Here is a 19,936-nt window from a genome sequence, read left to right on the forward strand (position 1 = left end):
ATCCGATTTTAACATATCTGGTTCAACCTCGTCTCCAGGCACCCGCAAAATTAACTGTTGTCTTCTACTTATACTATTGTACATTCAATTCCTTCCTCCCTGTTTACTCCATCGTCGTCGATTTTCCCATTCTACGATATCAGCGGTGCAAGAACACAATTAAGCCGAGGTAAGTAAATCGCATGTCCTGGTTATAGTTTAGCTCGGAAATCGCCCAATTTTCCCCTCGTTTTCCCTCCACTCTCGCTCCTTCCCGCTCCCACGCGACGTGGTAGGGAAACCCATCGCCCGACTACGGTTAACTAACTGCTTATTTCACTCGTTTCCCGGTTGTTCATAGTACTAACCGCACCATAATGCTGTATTAGTTTCCCAGAAGCTTGAGAAGCTCACATCCCGTGATTCCTCGCCGTGCCTGTCCACAGGTTTCTACCACCCCACTCCTCTCTATACCCAGGTCAATTTTCCAAAAGATGGACGGGCTCAAGGTACGCCAGACAGAATGTTAAAAATAATTATAGCAATCGAAAGGTTGGCTTTTTAGGGATGCAGCCGCCTAAGTGGACTGACCTCGCGATTCACACAGGATGCGGTTGATCGGATCATCCTAGATCCCAAATATGCCGACCTCCTCGCTGTCGTCAAAGCTGCGCGCAATGGCGCCGTATATGGCGCCAAAATCCGATTTCCGCATGCTCTTGTGTACGTTATCTTACCCAGCGTTTCAGTCAGATATTGGTCTACTGGTGGTGTCGCTCTCCAAGCTCGGCGCAAACCAATCCGCACCACTCCGAGGCACAACTCCTTAAAGTAACAAGGACATTTACTAACATATCTGGTATCTATGCTGCAGAATGGTTTTCCTCTTCCGATCAGGAACGTACGTCTAGCTCCATTGCCTGCCCTTTGCGCAACCCAAATTCAAACTAAACATACATTCGAAACCTATCCTTGAATAATACTCAGTCCACACAGCTCTCCCCTCCGGACCATTTTACCTCACTGCTCACACTAACGTCTTCCTGTCATCAGCGTCCGTGAACGTCTACGCCTTGTCCTCAAAGCTACGCGCCAACATGCCCGCAACCTGGCCAAATTCGCAGCCATATACAAATTCAGCCTCATCGTGCTGCGACAACTCTCGCTGTTCAACGACCGCACAACGCCCGGCGGCAAGCCCGACGAAGCCCGATACGATACGTTTATTGCTGGGTTAATAGGCGGATACTATGTGTTTGGGCGCGGCATCCAGAGCAGCGTCAACCAGCAGATTGTCATCTACGTGTTTGCGCGAGTCGTCCTGGCGCTGGCGAAATTGGCAGTCATGAAAATGCCTGCATTATCTGGAGGCATGTCTCGCACAACTTCAGCTGGCGGTAGCGCAGGAGGAGCAGGATCAACGGCAAATCCGCTAGATCTCGGCACAGCAATCACAAAGCATTCTTGGCCCGTGTTTGCCAGTCTCAGCTGGGCGTTTGTCATGTATATTTTCAGATGGCATCCTGATGCCGTCCAGCCCAGTTTGAGAAGTAGTATGAAGTACATGTATGTTTCTTCGTTTCCATTTCATTGTTCTCGGTTTTATCCCCCTTTCCCTCTTTTCTTTCCCTTTCCCTTTATTCTTTCCTGTTCTTCCCTTTCCCCCCCTCCCCGCCCAGCCCACTCCGTTCTTCTTGTTTCTGCCGAGAAGAAGAGACTAACAAAATCAAACTAGCTACGTCAATGCCGATTACTGGGATTCGTTCAAGAATTTCCTCATCTATAACAAATAATTTCATTTTTTGGGGTCACGCTTATTTGTTTAGCTATTTACGATGGACGGCACGGCGTTAAATGGGCAAGGTCAGGATATATATTACTGCAGCAGGGATCCTGTTTCGAATTTTGGGGCAATACGAGCGTGTCTTTTTGGAATCTCGGCGCTTTTTACGATTGACTTGTTGCAGACTACGGACCCCCATTTGTACAGTATTGATAAGTTAGGGCGAACTAAGAATGAGTTGCATGCATTACTCCTATCTGCTGTTTGGACACATCATGTCGTTATTGTTTCCCTTCAGCACCGATCACCTTATGAGAAGGCATCATGCCGATAATGAGTTTCATATTTTCCGTTCTTTTTTAAATCTAAAAGAATCAGAAGTCCACGCGAAGGAAATTCTAACTATCGTAAGTAAATCTATCGAATTTGATCGCTTTTTCGTTCCTTCTTGGTATCTACTAGATTGGTATCTTCGATCGTATCCAATCATCTTACAGCCTGTCCTCCCTGTCCGTCTTTATTCCACCACGCCTTGGTGAGCCATTTGCTGCTTTGGCATAGTAGTCGACATCAAGCTGCCACAGGCGGCAAGTCTAATCGTTTTTACTCATCATCCTCGTCCGGCTCGTCCATGCCTGCCCACTCCTTGCGGCAATCGACCGCGGTCTTGCGCACGTCGCGTCTCGGGTCGTCCAGCATGGCGAGCAATCGGTGCATGACTTGCGTCTTGTAGGGAAGCAGAACTTCGTGGCGGATGCGGGTCGGGAAGAGGCCGAGGCATCTTAGGGCCGACTTGCGGACGGTCTGGCGGTATGCGTTAATACCTTGAGCTTCTCTTGCGAATGCGAATCCTTCATCTTCATGGCTTGTGCAGTACTGCGGTTCAGAAAGACTGCCATGTGCTTCCTGGCGACGATGATGACCATGATGGTTGACCGTACCACGGTCAAAATTCAGGTCGTCAAGACGTGCAGAATAGGTTGGCGAAACAGAGGGCAGTAATGGAACAAATAATAACCGATATGCAAAACTTGGTGGAGTCGCTGAAGACGACGACGAAAGCGATGATGACAAAGTACTGATACTTACTGATGGATTAGACGGTTTTACTTCTCCGCACGAAAGGAGCCGCCCGACAAGGCTGGCGATGTGTCCTTCTAGTCCCTTGGCGTTCTGGACTGCAACGACGGTAATCGTATCGAGAGTGGCCGCGCTAACGCTAGGGTCGTCGAGGTCGAGACTGCGCAAGAGCAAGGGAAGAAGAGTCTCCAGCTCGGGCATGATGATTTCGCTGGGTACGTCTTTGAGAAGACCCGCAAGGGCGACGAGATAGTTTGCGCGAGCCGATACTGGGGCGGCTTGGAAGCCAGTAGCGATCCTGGGAGTGCATACGTTAAATACTTTCTGCTTGTGAAGCTTTCTAATAATGGCATGGTTAGCCTCAGAAAGTGCGTGGTCTTGTGAAAGCAGCATGTCGAAGCCGCGGGCGATAATCTGGCCATATTCGGCGTCGGCGAGCTGCGAGACGAGGAGCTCCAGAATGCGCGTAATGGAGGTATCCATGCGGAACACTAGGCCTTTGAGAATCCAGAATGCAACACGGCTGGCGTTTGGTGTTTTGTTTCCCGGCAGTAGTCCAGAGTCGGGACCGTCGATGATGCTCGCAGGGAGGGCGGCGCCAGTGGGGAAGAATTTGTTGGTGAGGACGGCAAGGGTGCGTAGAAGCGCCATGCGCACGCCTGGAAGAGTCTCGTCGAGGGCGAGACGGACAATGTCTTGGAAGTATGATTCAATGCCCCAGGTGATATGGTCCAGCTTCACCTAAACTGGTGTCAGCTCGTGTAGGAGTAAATGGAATTTTGGAGGAGAATTGTACCTTTTTGGTGTTTATCCCTGAGAGCAGGTGAGATGACAAAACAAGAGTTTTTCTCTCATTTTCACTTCTCTGATTCGAGAAGGGCACCGGTGTAAAGGAATCCGGAGTCGTGAAGAGACTCCAGACCTGGTTAAGGACTTCAGCCTGTTTGTTTTCGGGAAGAGCTCGGACGATAAGGTTGCAGAGCCGTCCATGAGCATCGATTACGGCTTCGCTCTGTCTCGCATTTACGGGGCAGCCAGGCTTATTAGCGGTTACGATGTCCCTTGTTTGCTCCTCAATGACCATTCTAAAATAAAGGTCCAATGATAGATCCTGCGAGAGGTCTGGTCGACTAAAAATGTGTCTTAATGTTGACAAGATGGAAAGAGCATATTCGGAAGACGAGCCATTATTAAGAATGTCGCCAAGCTTTGAGAGCAACCTCCGTTGAATGAGGATGAATATCGTCTTCTCTACACTCAGCTCAGCCAAGATCTCCAAACTAGGCACGTAAGTGAGCATTTGACCATGGTCTGCGCTCTGTGGTAGCTGCGCCATGAACTTGGGAATGCTAATCTCAAGAATAGGATCAGATTTGTATTTTGAGATTTGGACAAGCGCCTCAATTGCTTCCTTTTGAAGCCTGTCCTCTCCCGTCGATTCTTCCAGCGCGACATCGTTCAGATACTGGACAACAAGCCCGATCTCGTCACGATCCAGGAAGCCGAAGATGCGGCACATCTGGAGCAAACCCTTCAGCGCAACAATGCGGAATGACACTTCGCCTTTCGAGGTTCCCATTAAAGCCGGGCTAAAGACCTCAAGCATCTTCTCCTTGAAAGGCTGAAGTGGGTTGTAGACTGCAGACCGTGGCTGTTGCGGAGCCCATGTACCCCATACTCTGGTATTGGCTTCTAAAAGTTCCACAAGAACCTCGAGCAATCCTCTCTGCTTGGCGATACTGTCCGCAGTCCTATAGAGCTCATATAGAGGAGGCATCACATCTTTGATGACCATGAGATAAGCATTCTCGCCAGCAGCAGCAATAGTTGCCAAAATTCGACTGGCAGCCTTGGCCTGCTTCTGCTGTGGATCCTGGATGCCTTGGTTGCATTCTTTAGTGATTGGCGCAGTGTATTGACCAAGGTATGACTTTGTTTCTCCAAAGTTTGACTCAAATGAAAGACCAGTGGCGATTGAACGGAGTGCGTTGAGGGCATCATCGGCCAGGTTTTCCTCCTGGACATTGAAGATCTCGTATTTCAGAGAATCCCAGAGAGGAATGGAGTATCTAGAAAGGACCCTAGAGCCGTAGGATAGCGCGCATGCGGATATTGTCTGCATAACATCTTTCTGTTTTCCAGTTTCAGCAAACGACTCAAGGCTGATATTGAAAAGAAGTGCCAACCTTGACATTAGGAGATGTGGAGTCCAACTTATCAATCAAAGCCGGTATGGCAAATGGGGCAAAGTCACCAGTAGCTGCAACGCATGCGCGAAGACGCTCCTTGAGATCTTGTGCAGTAATTTTGTAGGGATCGTTTGGCGGCGGCCTGAAGGTAATTGGGAAATAGCAAAATACGGACTCATAGAGGGGCTTGATATACGTTAGCAAAGTACAATGAACATAGAACAAGGAATGCTTACTTCGGCGAACTGAGTAATTTGCCATTCCACCATGATCACTTTCATAAAGGAAAAGATGATCATGAGATTGCGAGGATCTTTTTCGCCGCTGACGAGGTCTATCACGCCAGGGATGACCTGCTCTTGAATGTCGACGAGTGCTTTACTTTTGTCAGGACGATCATCTTTATATTGAAAACTTGAGACATACAGGTGCGATGAACCGCCAGGAGATAGTCCACCAAAACGTAAACAGCATATCTATCCGATTGGGGCGATCGCTGCAGATCTTCAATTGAATCCAGTAGTCTGCATATATTTAAGCTCTATATTCTTCCTAAACCTCCTTGAGGGTACCTACCTCGACGTGATGCTTTGTACCAGCGCGTCATCTGCTCTGCCCGTCCGTAACAGCTCCTGGAGACCTTCGGCGGCGTATTCAAGCTTAGGCCCATCTTTTATACAGGACAGATACCAGGTTGCAAGTACCTCGGCTTTGCGTAAAGGAGAAGCATGAGTAAGAAGTTTTCTGAGTCTATTCGAATCCATATTGACAGGTTGACATACTCTGTTGCCTACTGAGAAATCTCGAGGGCAATGCGGCTAAAACAGTGGAGAGGTAGGCGATGGCTGAGAAGTGAGGCTTCATTAGTGCAAGACCGTGGTTGAGCGGGGCAACCAATACACACCATTGCTGCGTATTTCGACATTCTCTTCGGTCAGATAAGGTCCCAATTCCTGTACAACGTTGAGAATCCCCGATTCCTTCGTCTCGAGTCCTAAGTCTTAGGTTTAGCCAATCTGTGACTGTCAAGCAAGTATTCTGCACAATTCCTCACGTTTAGCTGTCGACGCAGCTATCTCCCGTGCCTCTGTCTTATCATTCTTACTGTAAGCCAATAAGAATAATTGGACCTCAGACATGATGAGGTGCGAATTGCATGGAGCAGTCTCGTCCACACGCAAACGAATAATTGCAGTCCCATTTCCGCGGCGGGACAATATTCGGTGCCGCCTTTGACGTCAAGGTTTTTCCGGCCGGATCAATTTCTTGTCTTATCTGATTTTTATCGATAACTCTCCGCCGAAATTTTTGGGCGGCATCGGAACTTCACCCTAAAAGTCTTGTCCCCCGCGTGCATCCCCCCCACTTTGATGAATTGATCTGAATCACGTCTTCTGGCAATTACGCTCCATTGGCAAACAGTGTTTGCCTGTGGCAGTATTCCAATAATACATTCTGCGGGGTTTCAATCTTATTTGACCCCGCTCACTTTCCCGCCTAAATTCTAGAGAGTTTCTGACTCGCTTCGCTGGAAATCATTCAAAATGGCGGCCGCAGACGCTCCTGCTGGCTGCAAAGTCGTGCTCGCCAGCACCGTCGCAAAGTCTCTCTCTTCAGAGGTTCAGGAGGGCCTGAATCAAGTAGGAAAGGCTCCTCTGCTTGTGGGATTCCTTGCCAACCACGACCCGGCTGCCCGCATGTACGCAGACTGGACTGGAAAGACATGTAGGGAAAGGTGAGTTCATTGTGGTTGAAGTGTTTAATTGCTTCGGTGTTTTTTTATTTTATTTTATTTTGTTTAATTTATTTCAGTTTTAAAAGCATCTTACTCCAATTTATCGTTCTGAGTCTTTGCCTTATTTTGATCATAATGTCACCTGATCCACAATCGCAACAAATTCCGAGATATTGTTTGTTTTTGGGAATTGAATTTTTCTCCCTTTCTCTTCTGAAACTTCCATATTATCAATCCGTTTAAACATTTTCTATGATATTTGCCTTTGAGCATTGGACGCTTCCGCTAACATGGGCTAGCGGTTTCGAGTTCGACCTCCGTCAGGTGGACAAGGAGGAGCTCGAAGACCAGATCTTGGCGGCCAACCAGGACGACAAGGTTGACGGTATCATCGTCTATTATCCTATTTTTGGCAACCGTCAGGACCAGTATCTCCAGCAGATTGTCGACATCAACAAGGACGTTGAGGGCCTTAGCCACCGATATGTCTTCAACATGTACCAGAACATTCGTTTCCTTGACGAGGCCAAGCTCCAGAAGAGTATCCTTCCCTGTACTCCCCTAGCCATTGTCAAGATTCTTGAGTACCTCCACGTCTACAACCCCGTTCTCCCCTACGGCAACCGTCTCTTTGGCCACAACATCACCGTTGTCAACCGCTCGGAAGTTGTTGGTAGACCGTTGGCTGCTCTGCTGGCCAATGACGGTGCTAATGTCTACTCTGTCGACATTGCCAACATCCAAAATTTCACTCGTGGCTCCGGTATCAAGAAAAAGCGCCATGAGGTCCACGACAAGGACGGCTGGAAGCTTGAGGACTGCGTGCCTTTGAGTGATGTTGTCATTAGTGGTGTGCCCGGCGACAAGTTCAAGTTCCCTACACAACTGCTCAGAGATGGTGCTGTCTGCATCAATTTCTCAAGCGAAAAGGTCAGTACTTATGGTTAAACTTAAATTTCCAATGGCGCTAACGAATGTCTAGAACTTCGGCCCCGAGGTCAAGGAGAAGGCCTCAATCTATGTCCCTGCCATCGGCAAGGTCACCATCTGCGTTCTCCAGAGAAACCTCCTGGTAAGTATCCATGCATAACATAGAAGCAGCCAAAAGCAGCTAACAATCATCGTAGAGATTGATTCAAAACCGGAGAGGGCCTTCTGTTCCATCTGGAACTGCCACGGAGAAGCCCGGAACCCTTGAGGCGCTTACGGAGTCATGATGTAAAAGAAATCCATATGAATTTATTATTAGCTTAGAACGAATATCAAAATCTTTTGAATGAATTCGATTTTTTAAATTTCAAGCAAAAACGGTGGCTAATGCCGTACAATCTTCTTTTCCCTTTACCCCAACGCCTTGCCCAAATGTCACGTCAGATACAGGAGATGAAAGAGTTATGCTTCAGTGCTTCGTCCGCTTCGACGTAGTGTCATCGTCTGACACCAAGTCCTCCTCATCATCATCATCATCATCGTCGGATTCGGCCTCCGCAGCTCTGCTTCTCTTGAGGCCCTTCATCTTTCTCGTCTGCAGCTCGCCGAGATCCTGCTTGCCAAGGTGGATTCTGCCGACCTTGTCGCCAACAATGTCCGTCTCGACATTCTTCTTTGACTTCGGCTGTATCATTGTCAGCAATTGCACTTGCAAAAATACATTACTATGAGGGGATGTAATACCTCAAGACCCTTGGGTTTCCTAAGAGCATCCTTCATCATCGACTCATCGGCCTCCTTGACACGGCCCACCCTGAAGTCCATTCGGGGACCCATCTCCTCAATCTCAACACGCGGCAACTTCTGTCCGCTTCTCTTCGTCCGGATCAGATACACGCGCAAGTGGATCTTTGGTGGGGGCTGTCCATCGACCTCTTCTCCGGCCGAAATGGATACCATATACTGCAATCCCTCGACATCAACGGTCTGGGTCTCTTCGCCGCGGAAGAAATCAGTGAAAACACTCTTCGCAAGTGTATAAGCGTTGGGCGTTGGCGAGTCGAAAGGCGTGCCCGAGAAGACCATCAGAGGCTTGAGGCCGACAGCGCACTTCTTGTTCTTGAATTGAGCCAAGGTGCGGAAGGAGTCGGGCTCCAGATACAACTCCAGCATGTCAAGGACCTTATAGTTGAATAACCGAACGAGGGTCATGCAGTGCGCTCGCTTCTTCGAGTGAGCACCAAAGACCATCAAACTGCAGTCGTTCTTCTCGCTGAAGAACTCGAGAGACGAGACATCCTCAAAAGGGTGGATGGCGTTCTTCTTGGTAAAGCGAACGGACAGAGTGCGCTTGAGCGAGTAGAGGTCGGTCATAGCCAGCTGCACAATTTCGCTGCAAGAAGTTCCACGGAGAAAGAGACATTTCTTCGGATTTTCATGCACCTGGGGCGCCTTCTTTTCGAGCGCACGCTTGGAGCGCGCATTGCGCGGTTGGCTAACAAAAAGGATGTCAATTCCGAGATCTGCCAGTAAAGCTGAAAAATCATGACAGTAACTTACATTTGCCGGAGCATGATGGCGGCAGAACGGTATGTAGAGGTTTCGGTGATGAAATTGCGAGAAATACTCAGCCAGACGAATCCGATGGCTTTTGCCCCAGAAATTGCTGAAACTTTTGTTTTCGCCTGGAAAAATGTCCTGTCTGATCATCTGATTAGATAAAACACCGATAATCAGATGGCGACATCGATCAGCTCGCATGAATGATGGAATCTTTCTCCGGTCTTCGGCCGCAGCGAAATACTTTTGGCAAGAAAGTTTCCAAGAGAATCGTTCCAGCAATTGTGGCCAGCAAGGGATATCTATGTTATCTACGTAGTCAATAGAAATATATTTGATCAGTCAATTAATTCTTTTTTTTTTCTTCTGAGGGAAGCGCATTTTTTGATCCGTAATCAATACCCCCGCGGGGAAGCTTTCTGGCCGCTGCATTAATAAATGTTCCCCACCACCATTTGACACGCCTCCCGCCACTGAAACTCCTACCATCTACAAAAGCAATAAACTTCCTACGAAACACTCCTCTTACACAAACTCTACGAAGTTACGAAAAGTCTCACAACTGATTGTTATCCCATCCTCCGTCACAATGTCGACCGTCACTGAAGTCACCACCATCGATGCCTTCAACCAACACAGGTCTTCGCTGCCGGCGTCGACTCTGTTGGTGCTCAACTTCCATACGCCATGGGCCGCACCTTGCGCGCAGATGGCCACTGTCCTTGCGACCCTAGCCTCCTCGTTCCCCGCCACAAGCCCGCCCACAGTCTCTTTCCTCTCCATCAACGCTGAGGAGCTCCCCGATATCTCAGAGGACTTCGACGTTACCGCTGTTCCTTTCCTCGTCCTCCTTCGCGACGGCAATGTCCTTGAGACTGTGAGCGGCAGCGACGCATCCAAGGTCCGAGATGCAATTGAGCGACACGCCGGAGCTGGCGCAGACGGCGCTGGAAAGACACAGCTGCCTCCTCTCCAGCAGGTGACCCCCCGGGCTGCTGCTGAGCCCGCTCCCACCACCAACGGCGCGACCAAAGATCTCAGCGGCTATGCGCCTACCGCTAACGATCCCGCTACTGCTCCCGCGATGACCGACCCGGCTCAATCCTCGAAGGAAGAGCTCTTTGCGCGTCTCACAGAATTGGTCAAGGCTGCGCCGGTCATGCTCTTTATGAAGGGCTCCCCGAGCGCTCCCCAGTGCGGTTTCTCGCGCCAGCTCGTGGGTCTCTTGCGTGAGAACAGCGTTCGCTATGGCTTTTTCAACATTCTTGCCGATGACGATGTGCGCCAGGGTCTGAAGGAATTCGCTGACTGGCCTACTTTCCCTCAATTGTGGGTAGGCGGCGAACTTGTGGGTGGATTGGACATTGTGAGTGCTGATTTCCCTTCTTAAACTTCCAGCTTTCATCGTCAAATCTAATCAATTCTTTTTCAAAACGATTAGGTCAAGGAGGAGTTTGCCAATGATCCCGATTTCCTCAAGGACTACAGCGTCAAGGCCTCTGCTTGAACGACCGAAATCTTCTATTATTTTTCCCTTCTGTAACCCAACTATATCCATCGACCCGACACACCAGGTCATCCCCGTATGCTTCGCTTCCACGAGCTGAACGGTGAACCTGGAAGTCTTGCAAACTGGCCAGGTCGGACCCAACGACTCTTCATGGTGCACAACCAAGATCATTTTCCTTCAATTTCACATTGTGAGCATTTCTGTATCATGAGTTTGAAAATTCGAGGTGGACGGGCGAGTCGTTTTGTTTAGGGACGATTTCCATTGCTGCGCTGGCTTTATTACGTTTCATGATAATGTTATATAGAATATTAAGCGACGCTATCAGCGTTTCTTAATGCAAGATTAATGTCGTTGTCCGTTCATCATTAGCATCCAGAGAGTATTTCCAATTTCACATTGCGCTTGGATATATTACCATCACAGGTGCGCCAATATCAAGCCCAACCTCCGCACGGCCCTTCCTGCCATTGTATCATGGTCGTCCTTTCTTGCCTGCTCGATTTCTTCTCTCGCATCCTTGACAATAGGTAACAAATCGCCCCACACTTCATCTGTGTACCGGTTCAGCACGCCTTCCCATTCATTCAGCCACTGCTCCCGCTCCGCTGGGGAACGATATGCACTTGTCCAAGGAGAATCCTGCATGCTTCGCCTGCCATCCACTTCGCCAAATTCTGGGACCATATCTACTGGATTCGTCTGCTCCATTACCCGATGTTCCGGCGGCGGTGGAAAGAGTGTGCGTATCCGCTCCACTTCTTCCTTGGGGATATTGTGATGAAATAATTCTTCCACCGAGTATGGATGCTGGTCCTGCGCTAAAGAATCTGCTTCAGCAAAAGACGATGAAGGAACGTCCTCGAGATTGAGATTCGGATCGGCCAGGAGTTTGACTACTTCTGCGCCATCCTGTGGATTGATACCATGCTGCATCTCTTGCGGCGAGGTTGGACGAGATTTCTGCCGGCGCTGATCAATGATGTACTGTTGATGCTGGACGTGCTGATGGTTGATAAGGTGGGCGTTTAGATCGTGGTAATACCATGCAGTTTGGGGATCGTATTGTGGCGGTTGCTCTCTATATACGTGTTTCTCCTGCGGTGGTTGTGTCACGGTTTGTCCGGGGTACGGCAACGCAAAGTGGCTATCTTCTAAAATGGTTCCATGCAATTCGACATCGTTATCCCCATTCCATTTGGAAAAGAATTGCTCAAAATCTTGATGTATTTGGTCATGTGATGAGCTTGGTTGTGACCGGAAAGATTGAAACGCAGGGCCTGAACCCGCATCATGAGAAGCTGATAAACTTGAAGAAGATCCAGTAAGCGGTTGAGACAATGACGAAAAGTGTTCTGACTGAGATGCGGATGAAGATGATGCTTGTTGTCCTTTTGATCCATTGGACAGGGCAGATGCGAATGTAGAAGAAGCTGTACTGGGATGCTGATTCGTAAAAGTATCTCTAGCAAGGCCAGATGCAGAGGATGCTATGCGTGATGAGAGTGAAGAGGAGCTTTCGGGATTTTGTGTTGCTCTAGGGTGGTTGCGTAGTGGTCGTTTAGCCAGCTTTGAGGGGTTAGTATCTTGCTGAAGGTTGGTCGAACGATCCATGTTCCCGAAAAGAGAGTCTTAAATAAATATAACAGCTCCAAGAAAAATAAGGAGAGACAGAAAATTCAACAGAGTCCAAAGGAGATGAAAGAAAATAGGTAATTGATCTGGAAATCGTGCATTGAATTAAATAAAGAAGTGAGTATTTGGAATAAGACGGTCTCGAATAAATTATGGACCATTGGGCAAAAAAAATTACAAAAAAAATTGCCAACATCAACTTCAATTCTTTTGGAAAAATAAAACTAAAACATCAAATTAACTCAAGAAAAATATTGAATTTTTAAACACTGAAAAAGCCAATAAGGTAGAGTATCTATCTCGACATTTCCTGGGTGGTTCATAACCGCGGGGCAGCGGAACCTCCCGAGCCGGCGATACCGAGGTGCGCAGGAGAGAACGGAACGAGGGGGGAGAAGTCAAGGTCCAATCGTCACACTAAGAAACTCGTTCATTAGCTTGTGAAAGTCAAAGCACCTCCCATGACTAAGAAGCTTAAGATGCATAAAATATCCCGAAGATAAAAACTGCGGACGTACTGTAGTTCTCTTTGACCATTTCTCTTTGCGACTGTAGAAGCTGGCACGCTTTCGCTGCTAGTGTCTCGTTGTGGTCAAGGTCCTCGGTCGATGATCGGGTTCAGTAGGGACGAAACGCCTGAGAAGTCACAGACACACAGCAAAATGGGCGAAACCAGTCTGATACGTCATCAGGCGGGAGACCAACGCAAGGTCCGAGAGTTACCGTCAGCCAGAGAGCACAGTACAACATCCCCCGCCTCATAGCTGTTGTCATTCGATAAGGCATCGCCGCGTCCCATCATTATTGCATGAGGATCATCGCTTTCCGGAGGATCTACCTTATCGCGCTGGCCTTCACAATCTGCATCAAGCAACACCTTTAAGCCGATGCTGCTGTGTGGCCTGACTCTGTGGAAGCCTCCTCGTCCTTGGAGAATATAATTCATACTGTATCTCTGTGTAGTGCCTGCAATCTGCTTTTGTTTGGTTTGACATGAATTAAGTTATAATAATGCTGCATTGTTGTAGTTGGTGGGTCAAGATGGCAAGCTCAAAGATGTAGGTCTAGGCAGATAGTTCTTTGATATGCCAATACTGTATGCAATGCAGCCGCCGTCTATAACTGCGGTATATTATCGCCTGATCCTTGACGTGTATGCCTTTGCGGATTGCATCTCATGCAACGGTCCTTTATTGATAGGACATTTCTTTGTTGCTTCTACTTTGCCTATTCAAATCCTGCCATTGTTCTTCCAGAGAAGCAAAGGAAGGACTAGCAGAAGAAGCCCATTCATGGCTTCTTGTGAGCCACGCTTAACCATTGTTTAGCTTGCTTTCTACCCAAAACTAACTTTCGCCCGCAAAAACTGTCTCCCTCTGCTTCTCCCACCCCACCGCCTTGCAAGACCAGGTTCTAGTTCCTCTCACATCACACACACTGGCCCTGCGAAACTCCCACGCACTCCCACCCACATACGTACCTCTCGTCCAACACTCCACCGAAATCTTCTTCGTTTTCTCCCTCATCGTATAGTGACGACGTTCTTTTGCTCAAAATATTTCCCAACAATCGTTGCCGCAAATCCCCAGCTGCGGTCGCTTACCGAAAGAGTCTATCGAACCGACGAACGGGATTCGCGCTTAATCCAAGCACAACGGGACTTGCCTGAACCAGCGGGTTCCCCCATCTCATCCATCAGCTACCCAAACCATACTTCCCCCCCATCGTAAGGCTCGAAGAGCCTCATCTTACCTCAATTTAGCCCGTTCCGACCAAGAATATTTCTTCGACTTGCCTGATCGACCATTCCTCGCTCGCCGGCATCGATTGAATTGATTTTTCCCGCAAACATAGGAGTCACGACCGACCGACCCACGGCGCAGAGGTTGAATATTCTCTCCGTGGGCTACAAAGAAAGATGGTGGACGGAGAAGGCACGCCCACGTGGAAATTCACGCAGTAAGTCCACAAATGCCCTTGTGCACCCTTTTGTGTGAGGAGCTTGAAGCTCTGCTTGCCAGCCGTCATGGAAGACGTGGAGAGAAGGCGGGATGGCGGAGCACGTCCGAGCTATGACGAACTACCTTATGCATATCCACATTATGACGAGTTTCATATCTTGGGCGGCATGGGTGCTAATCATCCTTTGATAGATGCTTCGGAGATAAAGGAGATGTGGAAGACATTACTGAAGGTTCGTAATACCTCATTCTGACAGCTTTCCCATTTTTTCTCTGCTTCCTTTCCTGCTGCTGCTCCCGCCGCCCCACTATGTACTTGGGTGGGATGACCAGCTGACGCCTTCTGTAGCGGATATTATCTCTACAGTCGAATTCGATCACACCGGCAATTATCTAGCAACCGGAGACAAAGGTGGAAGGGTGGTTCTGTTTGAGAGAAATGAAACTGTAAGCTTCATCCATACTTGGCCGCCACCTACAAGCAAGAGATACGTCATGGCTAACTACCAACTTCACAACTAGAAAAAAACCTGTGAATACAAATTTCATACCGAATTTCAATCACACGAACCCGAGTTTGACTATCTGAAGTCGCTCGAGATTGAAGAAAAAATCAACAAAATTAAATGGTGTCGGCGACAAAATGCCTCGCATTTCCTCCTCTCGACCAACGATAAGACCATAAAGCTATGGAAGGTCTTTGAGAAATCTCTTAAGGTTGTGGCCGAGAACAACCTTTCACAGGACCTGACACCTGGTGGCGTCGGCGGTGGTGGTGCCCTCCGACCTCATCCTAATGTCCATTTCCCATCTGCATCGTCATTGAAGCTTCCCCGACTAACGCATCATGACACTGTTGTCGCCGCCGTCCCTCGGCGAACGTACGCCAATGCACATGCCTACCACATCAACAGCATATCCGTCAACAGTGACGGCGAAACGTTTATCAGTAGTGACGACCTCCGGATCAATCTCTGGAACCTCAATATCCAAGATCAGAGCTTCAATATTGTCGACATCAAGCCCGCTAACATGGAGGAACTCACCGAGGTCATTACGGCTGCCGAGTTCCACCCGCTGAGCTGCAACTGGTTCATGTATGCCAGCTCCAAGGGAACCATAAAGCTTGCCGACATGCGGGAGAGCGCTCTCTGCGATAACCACGCCAAGAGTGAGATTCTATTCCCCAGCGTCCTCGCTGAACCCTTTTCACTGATGAAATCTTGTAGTGTTTGAGCAAGAGGAAGATCCCTCAAATCGATCATTCTTCTCGGAAATCATTTCCTCCATTTCTGATGTTCGATTCTCGCACGATGGTCGCTACATTCTCTCCCGTGACTACTTGACTGTCAAGATCTGGGACATCAACATGGAACGGCAACCCGTCAAGACGATCCCCATTCACGAGCACCTCCGGCCCCGGTTATGCGATACGTATGAGAATGATAGTATTTTTGACAAGTTCGAGGTTGTCTTCTCTGGCGACGCTAAGAATGTCATGACCGGTAGCTACAATAATAATTTCATGATTTATCCTACAGACCCGGAGAAGGAGTTGGAGGTGGTCCTGCAGGCAGACAAATCCGCCTTCAAAGCCAAGAAGGTGGGCGTGCCGACGCCGATCAACTCAAGCTCGAGCCCGACAAACAGCAAAAAGGGGGGTTCCCGTGCTGGCAGCCCGGCTGCTGGTGCCGGCGGCCAGGGTGGTCGGATGCGGAAAGAGACGGACGCGGATCAGATCGACTTCAACAAGAAGATTTTACACATGAGCTGGCACCCGTACGAGGACAGCATCGCCATTGCGGCGACGAACAATGTAAGTTTCGTATCCATTTTGTGACACACTCCTGCGGTATCTGTTTGTCTCCTGCTAACCGTTGCTGTTTGTAGCTATTTGTCTTTTCGGCACTGTAGATGGCGGCTCGCCCGAGGCATCATGCCGGTCATGTGGGACGGCGTTGCGCGTTGTCATTTGGTCTCTTAATTGCATTACTGTTATGCCACTTTTCCTTCTGATCATTCACCTGAGCATACACACAACGTCCGATACGGGAGCGAGCACGAAAGCCGGAATGTTGCGGTCTGCCTCCAGAGGCACAAGCTTTGAATCAAAATAATACGAGAGGCAAACAATGGTACCAAGCTCATCGGGCTCATAGATGGACTGCGGCCACCCTGTCTCCGATGCCTGATGGGGTCTTATGGATTGACTTGCCTCGACACGATTGGCCGTATCTCAGACGCGCATCGTTCCGTGTTGTCTCGTTAGAGCAAAGGTCATTTGGGGCAAGTCAGTCCCAGCGCGAAGACGAGTTGCGCACGGAGTGCGCTTTTCAGTTATGAGCGAGGAATAGCGAAGCGGTGCGATGCTTGAGTTTTCTTAGAGGCGTGGGGGGCTCATCTTAAGAATTTTAAGAAATCAAAGTTTGACAAAATGGCAGGACGATTATGAACATCAAATGTAGACTGATATCGTTATGTTGTAAACATGCGCTGGCAATTGTCTGGAATGGGCTCTGAGGCGATGCAATCATGGACTGGACTCAAAGTAGACAAAACCGATATTGCATAACCCAAAGAACGGAACCGTAGACGGCAGGAAGGATATCGAAAAGGGACGAGGGGACGAGGTGAGGCAGGAATTGCGTTGGAAAGTTAATGCTTTGGTTGATGCTTTGGTTTGTGACTACATATGGTCCTGATCCCTGCCGGGTGAGTGAGCAGCCTGCAGCTACGGGCCGTCCGGGCCCTGGACAATGATGTGCCGGTACCGACGATGGAGGGGCAAAACAAGGAGCTTCGGGGGCTAAAAACACTTGAGACATGACTAGAGGGCGCGATCGCCACCCCTGAAATGATGAATTTTCAACATTTTATGACCAATTGAATAGAATAAACTCAATAATTTGTATAGACGGAAAGAGTCTTCTGACATCATTGCCATCATGGTGATGGATATCAGTCATTAGTTAGATGAATATCTTGAAGCTGCAGCGTTAGATCCGTTATGCGTAGAGGCGCCACCTTATCCGGCACAAATAAAGCACAGACTGTCAACTATGGCCTTCCCACTGCCTTTCTTTAACTGACCTCGTCCCGGCTGGCTTTCGGAGGGGTTCCCGTTCTGGAACTGGCCGAGTGCTTAACTGTAAGGATCCCTACTGCTTACCCGACCCGCGTCATAGTGGTCACCCCGTCGATCATCGCTTGCTATGTATAACTAACCCATTACTCACCCTTGCTCGTCTTCATTGACACACACCCACACACACACACGTGCCCATACCGGATTCCTGTTGTCGTTGGTCACCTTGCTTGTCTCGTCTTGTCTCGTGTTTGGGATTTTGCAATGCCGGCTGGTCCCCTTTCCGCACTGACCAATTAGTAAAGGGAAAATCCTTATCCAGGTGAGTAGCCAACTATTACGGTCAAGGTCAAAGCAAGAAGGGGAAAGAGGGTCACACTATGGACTTCCCTTCCTTGCCGGGCAATCTGCCATGCAGTGAAGCTCGTGATTCTCTCTTTTCCCCAGACAATTGCTCCTTCCGTGCCCCGCCAGTCTATTTTGTTCTGCCATCACTCTTTCCTTTCTTCGTTTTCCTTTGCGGGCCCAGGCCGCTCTGGCACTGCGAAGTGCAGCTCTTGTGCATTGCGTTGCTCGTGCGTGCATCCTCTCGCGTGCTTGTTGCCAGAGATCATTGTGTCTACACCATAGACATATTCTAGGCATGGGCCGATAATTGATCATTCCTACCTGCCGTTGGATGGCCTCTTAACCCCACACCTTCCGAGTATTCTACGCTGTTGCCCGTAAACAACCCAGAACATTATATCCACCAAAACGCATCGAGTGGCTTCCGCAGCATATTGCACCACGCGTCGACATCATGGCCAGGAGCCGCCGGGCTAACCTCCTCTCCCCTAGTGCAATGACGACTGCGCAGATCCAGCGCCGCCGAAGTGCCCAGCATGGCCTTCCGTCCGGTGCGGGCTTCGACGGACTTCCGCAGACGCCCAAGGAGATCAATGCGGCACCCTCACTTGAGAATGCGCAGGCGGCAAGACGACAGATTGGCCGACTCAGCATTAGCAATGCCATGAGCTTTGCCAATGCCGTTCTGCACACTACCATTCCCGCATGGTTTAATATTGGTGTTATGGTTGCGTGGATATTTGGAGGATGCTGCTCGAATGTCAGTGGAAATTCCTCTTCTGCTTCATTGAGCCCCATGGCACGCCAATCTTGCATTGAGCTTGGGTCATGTCCGGAGCGTCGCGGACATTCATCTCATAGGAACATTTCGAGCTAATGGAATATACGAGTTAGGTTTTCGCGTTGGAGGCAATTGTGAAGTGAGTTTTTGAAGCATAATATTGAGGGAGCATGTAGCTCCGAGAGGCACAGAAGCTGACTATTAACAGGGAAGAGCCAGACAGCGGTAATTGACCCTCAATGCGATTTTCCGACGCGCATGTACGACAGTGCTTTACTGACGCTTCTGTCGCATTTGTACAGGTCTTCTCATGACCCTTGCCCAATTTATCCTTACTGCTCTGTTTAGTGTCCGCCACCAGTTCACCCTTTCAAATCCACCCTTTTTTCTCAAGTCCAGAGCTGTTCCCCTTCGTCGATGGCTCGTCAGCATCGCTTTGTTCTTCTCAGTCAATGTAATGAACAATTTTGCCTTTGGATATGACATCTCTGTGCCTGTACATATCATTCTTCGAAGCGGTGGCAGCGTCACTACTTTGCTGGCGGGGTGGCTCTGGGGAAAGCGCTTCACAAAGCTCCAAGTGCTCTCTGTCATGATTTTGACTGTGGGAGTCATCATCTCAGCCATGGCCGACGCACAAGCAAAGGTACGATACTATGTGTTTTTCGAAGTGGCGCACTTTTCCTTCGTGTGTCCATATGTTCTAACTTTTCTTTCTAGGGCAAAATAAATTCCGAACACTCAAGCCACGGCCGCTCGTTTGCAACAGGTCTGGTTCTGCTCTTGATCGCCCAGATTCTCAGCGCCATCATGGGTCTTTATACGCAAGCTACCTATGCCAAGTACGGTTCACATTGGCGCGAAAATATGTTTTATAGCCACTTTTTGTCTATTCCCCTCTTCTTCCCTTGGCACGTCTCGCTGCGCGAACAATTCTCCCGTCTATCGTCCTCGCGACCTATCTCTCTTGCATCGTTGTTTCCATCAGCTCTTGTCGAAAAGCAACCTGCGCTTCAAAAGCTACCTTCAGTCCCGCTTCAGCTCGCTCTGCTGGCAGTGAATTCTCTCACGCAATACGCTTGCATCAAGGGGGTGAACTTGCTGGCTGGCCGATCCTCCGCACTAACGGTCACTATTGTGCTTAATATTCGCAAATTGACGAGTTTAATGCTGAGTATCTGGCTCTTTGGAAACAACTTGGCCCCTGGTGTCCTTTTGGGTGCAATCGTTGTGTTTGCTGCTGGCGGATTATATGGTTGGGAGAGCCAGCGCGCCAAATCGAAAGAGGAAAAGGGAGGCAAAGAGGACAGCAAAAAGAAACAATGACTATTTCTCTCTTCTTCAAAATGTTTGGGCCATG

The 19,936-nt window shown here is 49.0% G+C and overlaps 8 protein-coding genes across 8 annotated transcripts; 5 read left to right on the forward strand and 3 right to left on the reverse strand.

Moving 5' to 3' along the window:
• Window positions 1-66: 66 nt before the first annotated feature.
• L228DRAFT_246661 (peroxisomal membrane protein 4) lies at window positions 67-2,009 on the forward strand. Its single transcript, XM_018332471.1, has 6 exons — window positions 67-169; window positions 369-488; window positions 587-702; window positions 854-880; window positions 1,033-1,545; window positions 1,715-2,009. The coding sequence occupies exons 2-6, from the start codon at window positions 474-476 to the stop codon at window positions 1,770-1,772; spliced, it is 729 nt and encodes a 242-aa protein (XP_018189369.1). The 5' UTR covers window positions 67-169; window positions 369-473; the 3' UTR covers window positions 1,773-2,009.
• On the reverse strand, window positions 1,984-6,202 carry L228DRAFT_282495 (DNA repair and TFIIH regulator). The gene is made up of 10 exons (XM_018336004.1): window positions 6,086-6,202; window positions 5,936-6,025; window positions 5,814-5,876; window positions 5,608-5,740; window positions 5,458-5,555; window positions 5,268-5,407; window positions 5,029-5,217; window positions 3,639-4,973; window positions 2,852-3,583; window positions 1,984-2,566 (listed from the first exon to the last, which is right to left on the reverse strand). The coding sequence occupies exons 1-10, from the start codon at window positions 6,168-6,170 to the stop codon at window positions 2,366-2,368; spliced, it is 3,066 nt and encodes a 1,021-aa protein (XP_018189370.1). The 5' UTR covers window positions 6,171-6,202; the 3' UTR covers window positions 1,984-2,365.
• A 201-nt stretch (window positions 6,203-6,403) lies between these two features.
• L228DRAFT_229517 (methylenetetrahydrofolate dehydrogenase) lies at window positions 6,404-8,024 on the forward strand. Its single transcript, XM_018330504.1, has 4 exons — window positions 6,404-6,766; window positions 7,066-7,696; window positions 7,749-7,838; window positions 7,894-8,024. The coding sequence occupies exons 1-4, from the start codon at window positions 6,576-6,578 to the stop codon at window positions 7,981-7,983; spliced, it is 1,002 nt and encodes a 333-aa protein (XP_018189371.1). The 5' UTR covers window positions 6,404-6,575; the 3' UTR covers window positions 7,984-8,024.
• A 48-nt stretch (window positions 8,025-8,072) lies between these two features.
• Window positions 8,073-9,340, reverse strand: L228DRAFT_219959 (Brix-domain-containing protein). The gene is made up of 3 exons (XM_018330232.1): window positions 9,257-9,340; window positions 8,441-9,191; window positions 8,073-8,381 (listed from the first exon to the last, which is right to left on the reverse strand). Exons 1-3 carry the CDS (start codon window positions 9,268-9,270, stop codon window positions 8,166-8,168), a joined length of 981 nt encoding a protein of 326 aa, XP_018189372.1. The 5' UTR covers window positions 9,271-9,340; the 3' UTR covers window positions 8,073-8,165.
• Window positions 9,341-9,845: 505 nt separating this feature from the next.
• L228DRAFT_238334 (monothiol glutaredoxin-like protein-4) lies at window positions 9,846-10,763 on the forward strand (the record flags this gene model as incomplete). Its single annotated transcript, XM_018331037.1, has 2 exons — window positions 9,846-10,622; window positions 10,698-10,763. The coding sequence occupies 2 exons, from the start codon at window positions 9,846-9,848 to the stop codon at window positions 10,761-10,763; spliced, it is 843 nt and encodes a 280-aa protein (XP_018189373.1).
• L228DRAFT_246665 (hypothetical protein) lies at window positions 10,753-12,740 on the reverse strand. Its single transcript, XM_018332472.1, has one exon. It carries the CDS (start codon window positions 12,378-12,380, stop codon window positions 11,187-11,189), a length of 1,194 nt encoding a protein of 397 aa, XP_018189374.1. The 5' UTR covers window positions 12,381-12,740; the 3' UTR covers window positions 10,753-11,186.
• Window positions 12,741-14,123: 1,383 nt separating this feature from the next.
• L228DRAFT_124638 (protein phosphatase 2A regulatory subunit PR55) lies at window positions 14,124-16,411 on the forward strand. Its single transcript, XM_018329038.1, has 6 exons — window positions 14,124-14,360; window positions 14,555-14,595; window positions 14,712-14,809; window positions 14,885-15,533; window positions 15,592-16,178; window positions 16,253-16,411. Exons 1-6 carry the CDS (start codon window positions 14,320-14,322, stop codon window positions 16,274-16,276), a joined length of 1,440 nt encoding a protein of 479 aa, XP_018189375.1. The 5' UTR covers window positions 14,124-14,319; the 3' UTR covers window positions 16,277-16,411.
• Window positions 16,412-18,249: 1,838 nt separating this feature from the next.
• Window positions 18,250-19,902, forward strand: L228DRAFT_238337 (UAA-domain-containing protein; the record flags this gene model as incomplete). The annotated part of the gene is made up of 5 exons (XM_018331038.1): window positions 18,250-18,555; window positions 18,690-18,715; window positions 18,785-18,801; window positions 18,879-19,222; window positions 19,297-19,902. The coding sequence occupies 5 exons, from the start codon at window positions 18,250-18,252 to the stop codon at window positions 19,900-19,902; spliced, it is 1,299 nt and encodes a 432-aa protein (XP_018189376.1).
• Between the last annotated feature and the right edge of the window lie 34 nt (window positions 19,903-19,936).

The sequence above is a fragment of the Xylona heveae genome, assembly GCF_001619985.1.
Source record: "Xylona heveae TC161 unplaced genomic scaffold L228scaffold_4, whole genome shotgun sequence".
NCBI classification, from domain to species: domain Eukaryota; kingdom Fungi; phylum Ascomycota; class Xylonomycetes; order Xylonales; family Xylonaceae; genus Xylona; species Xylona heveae.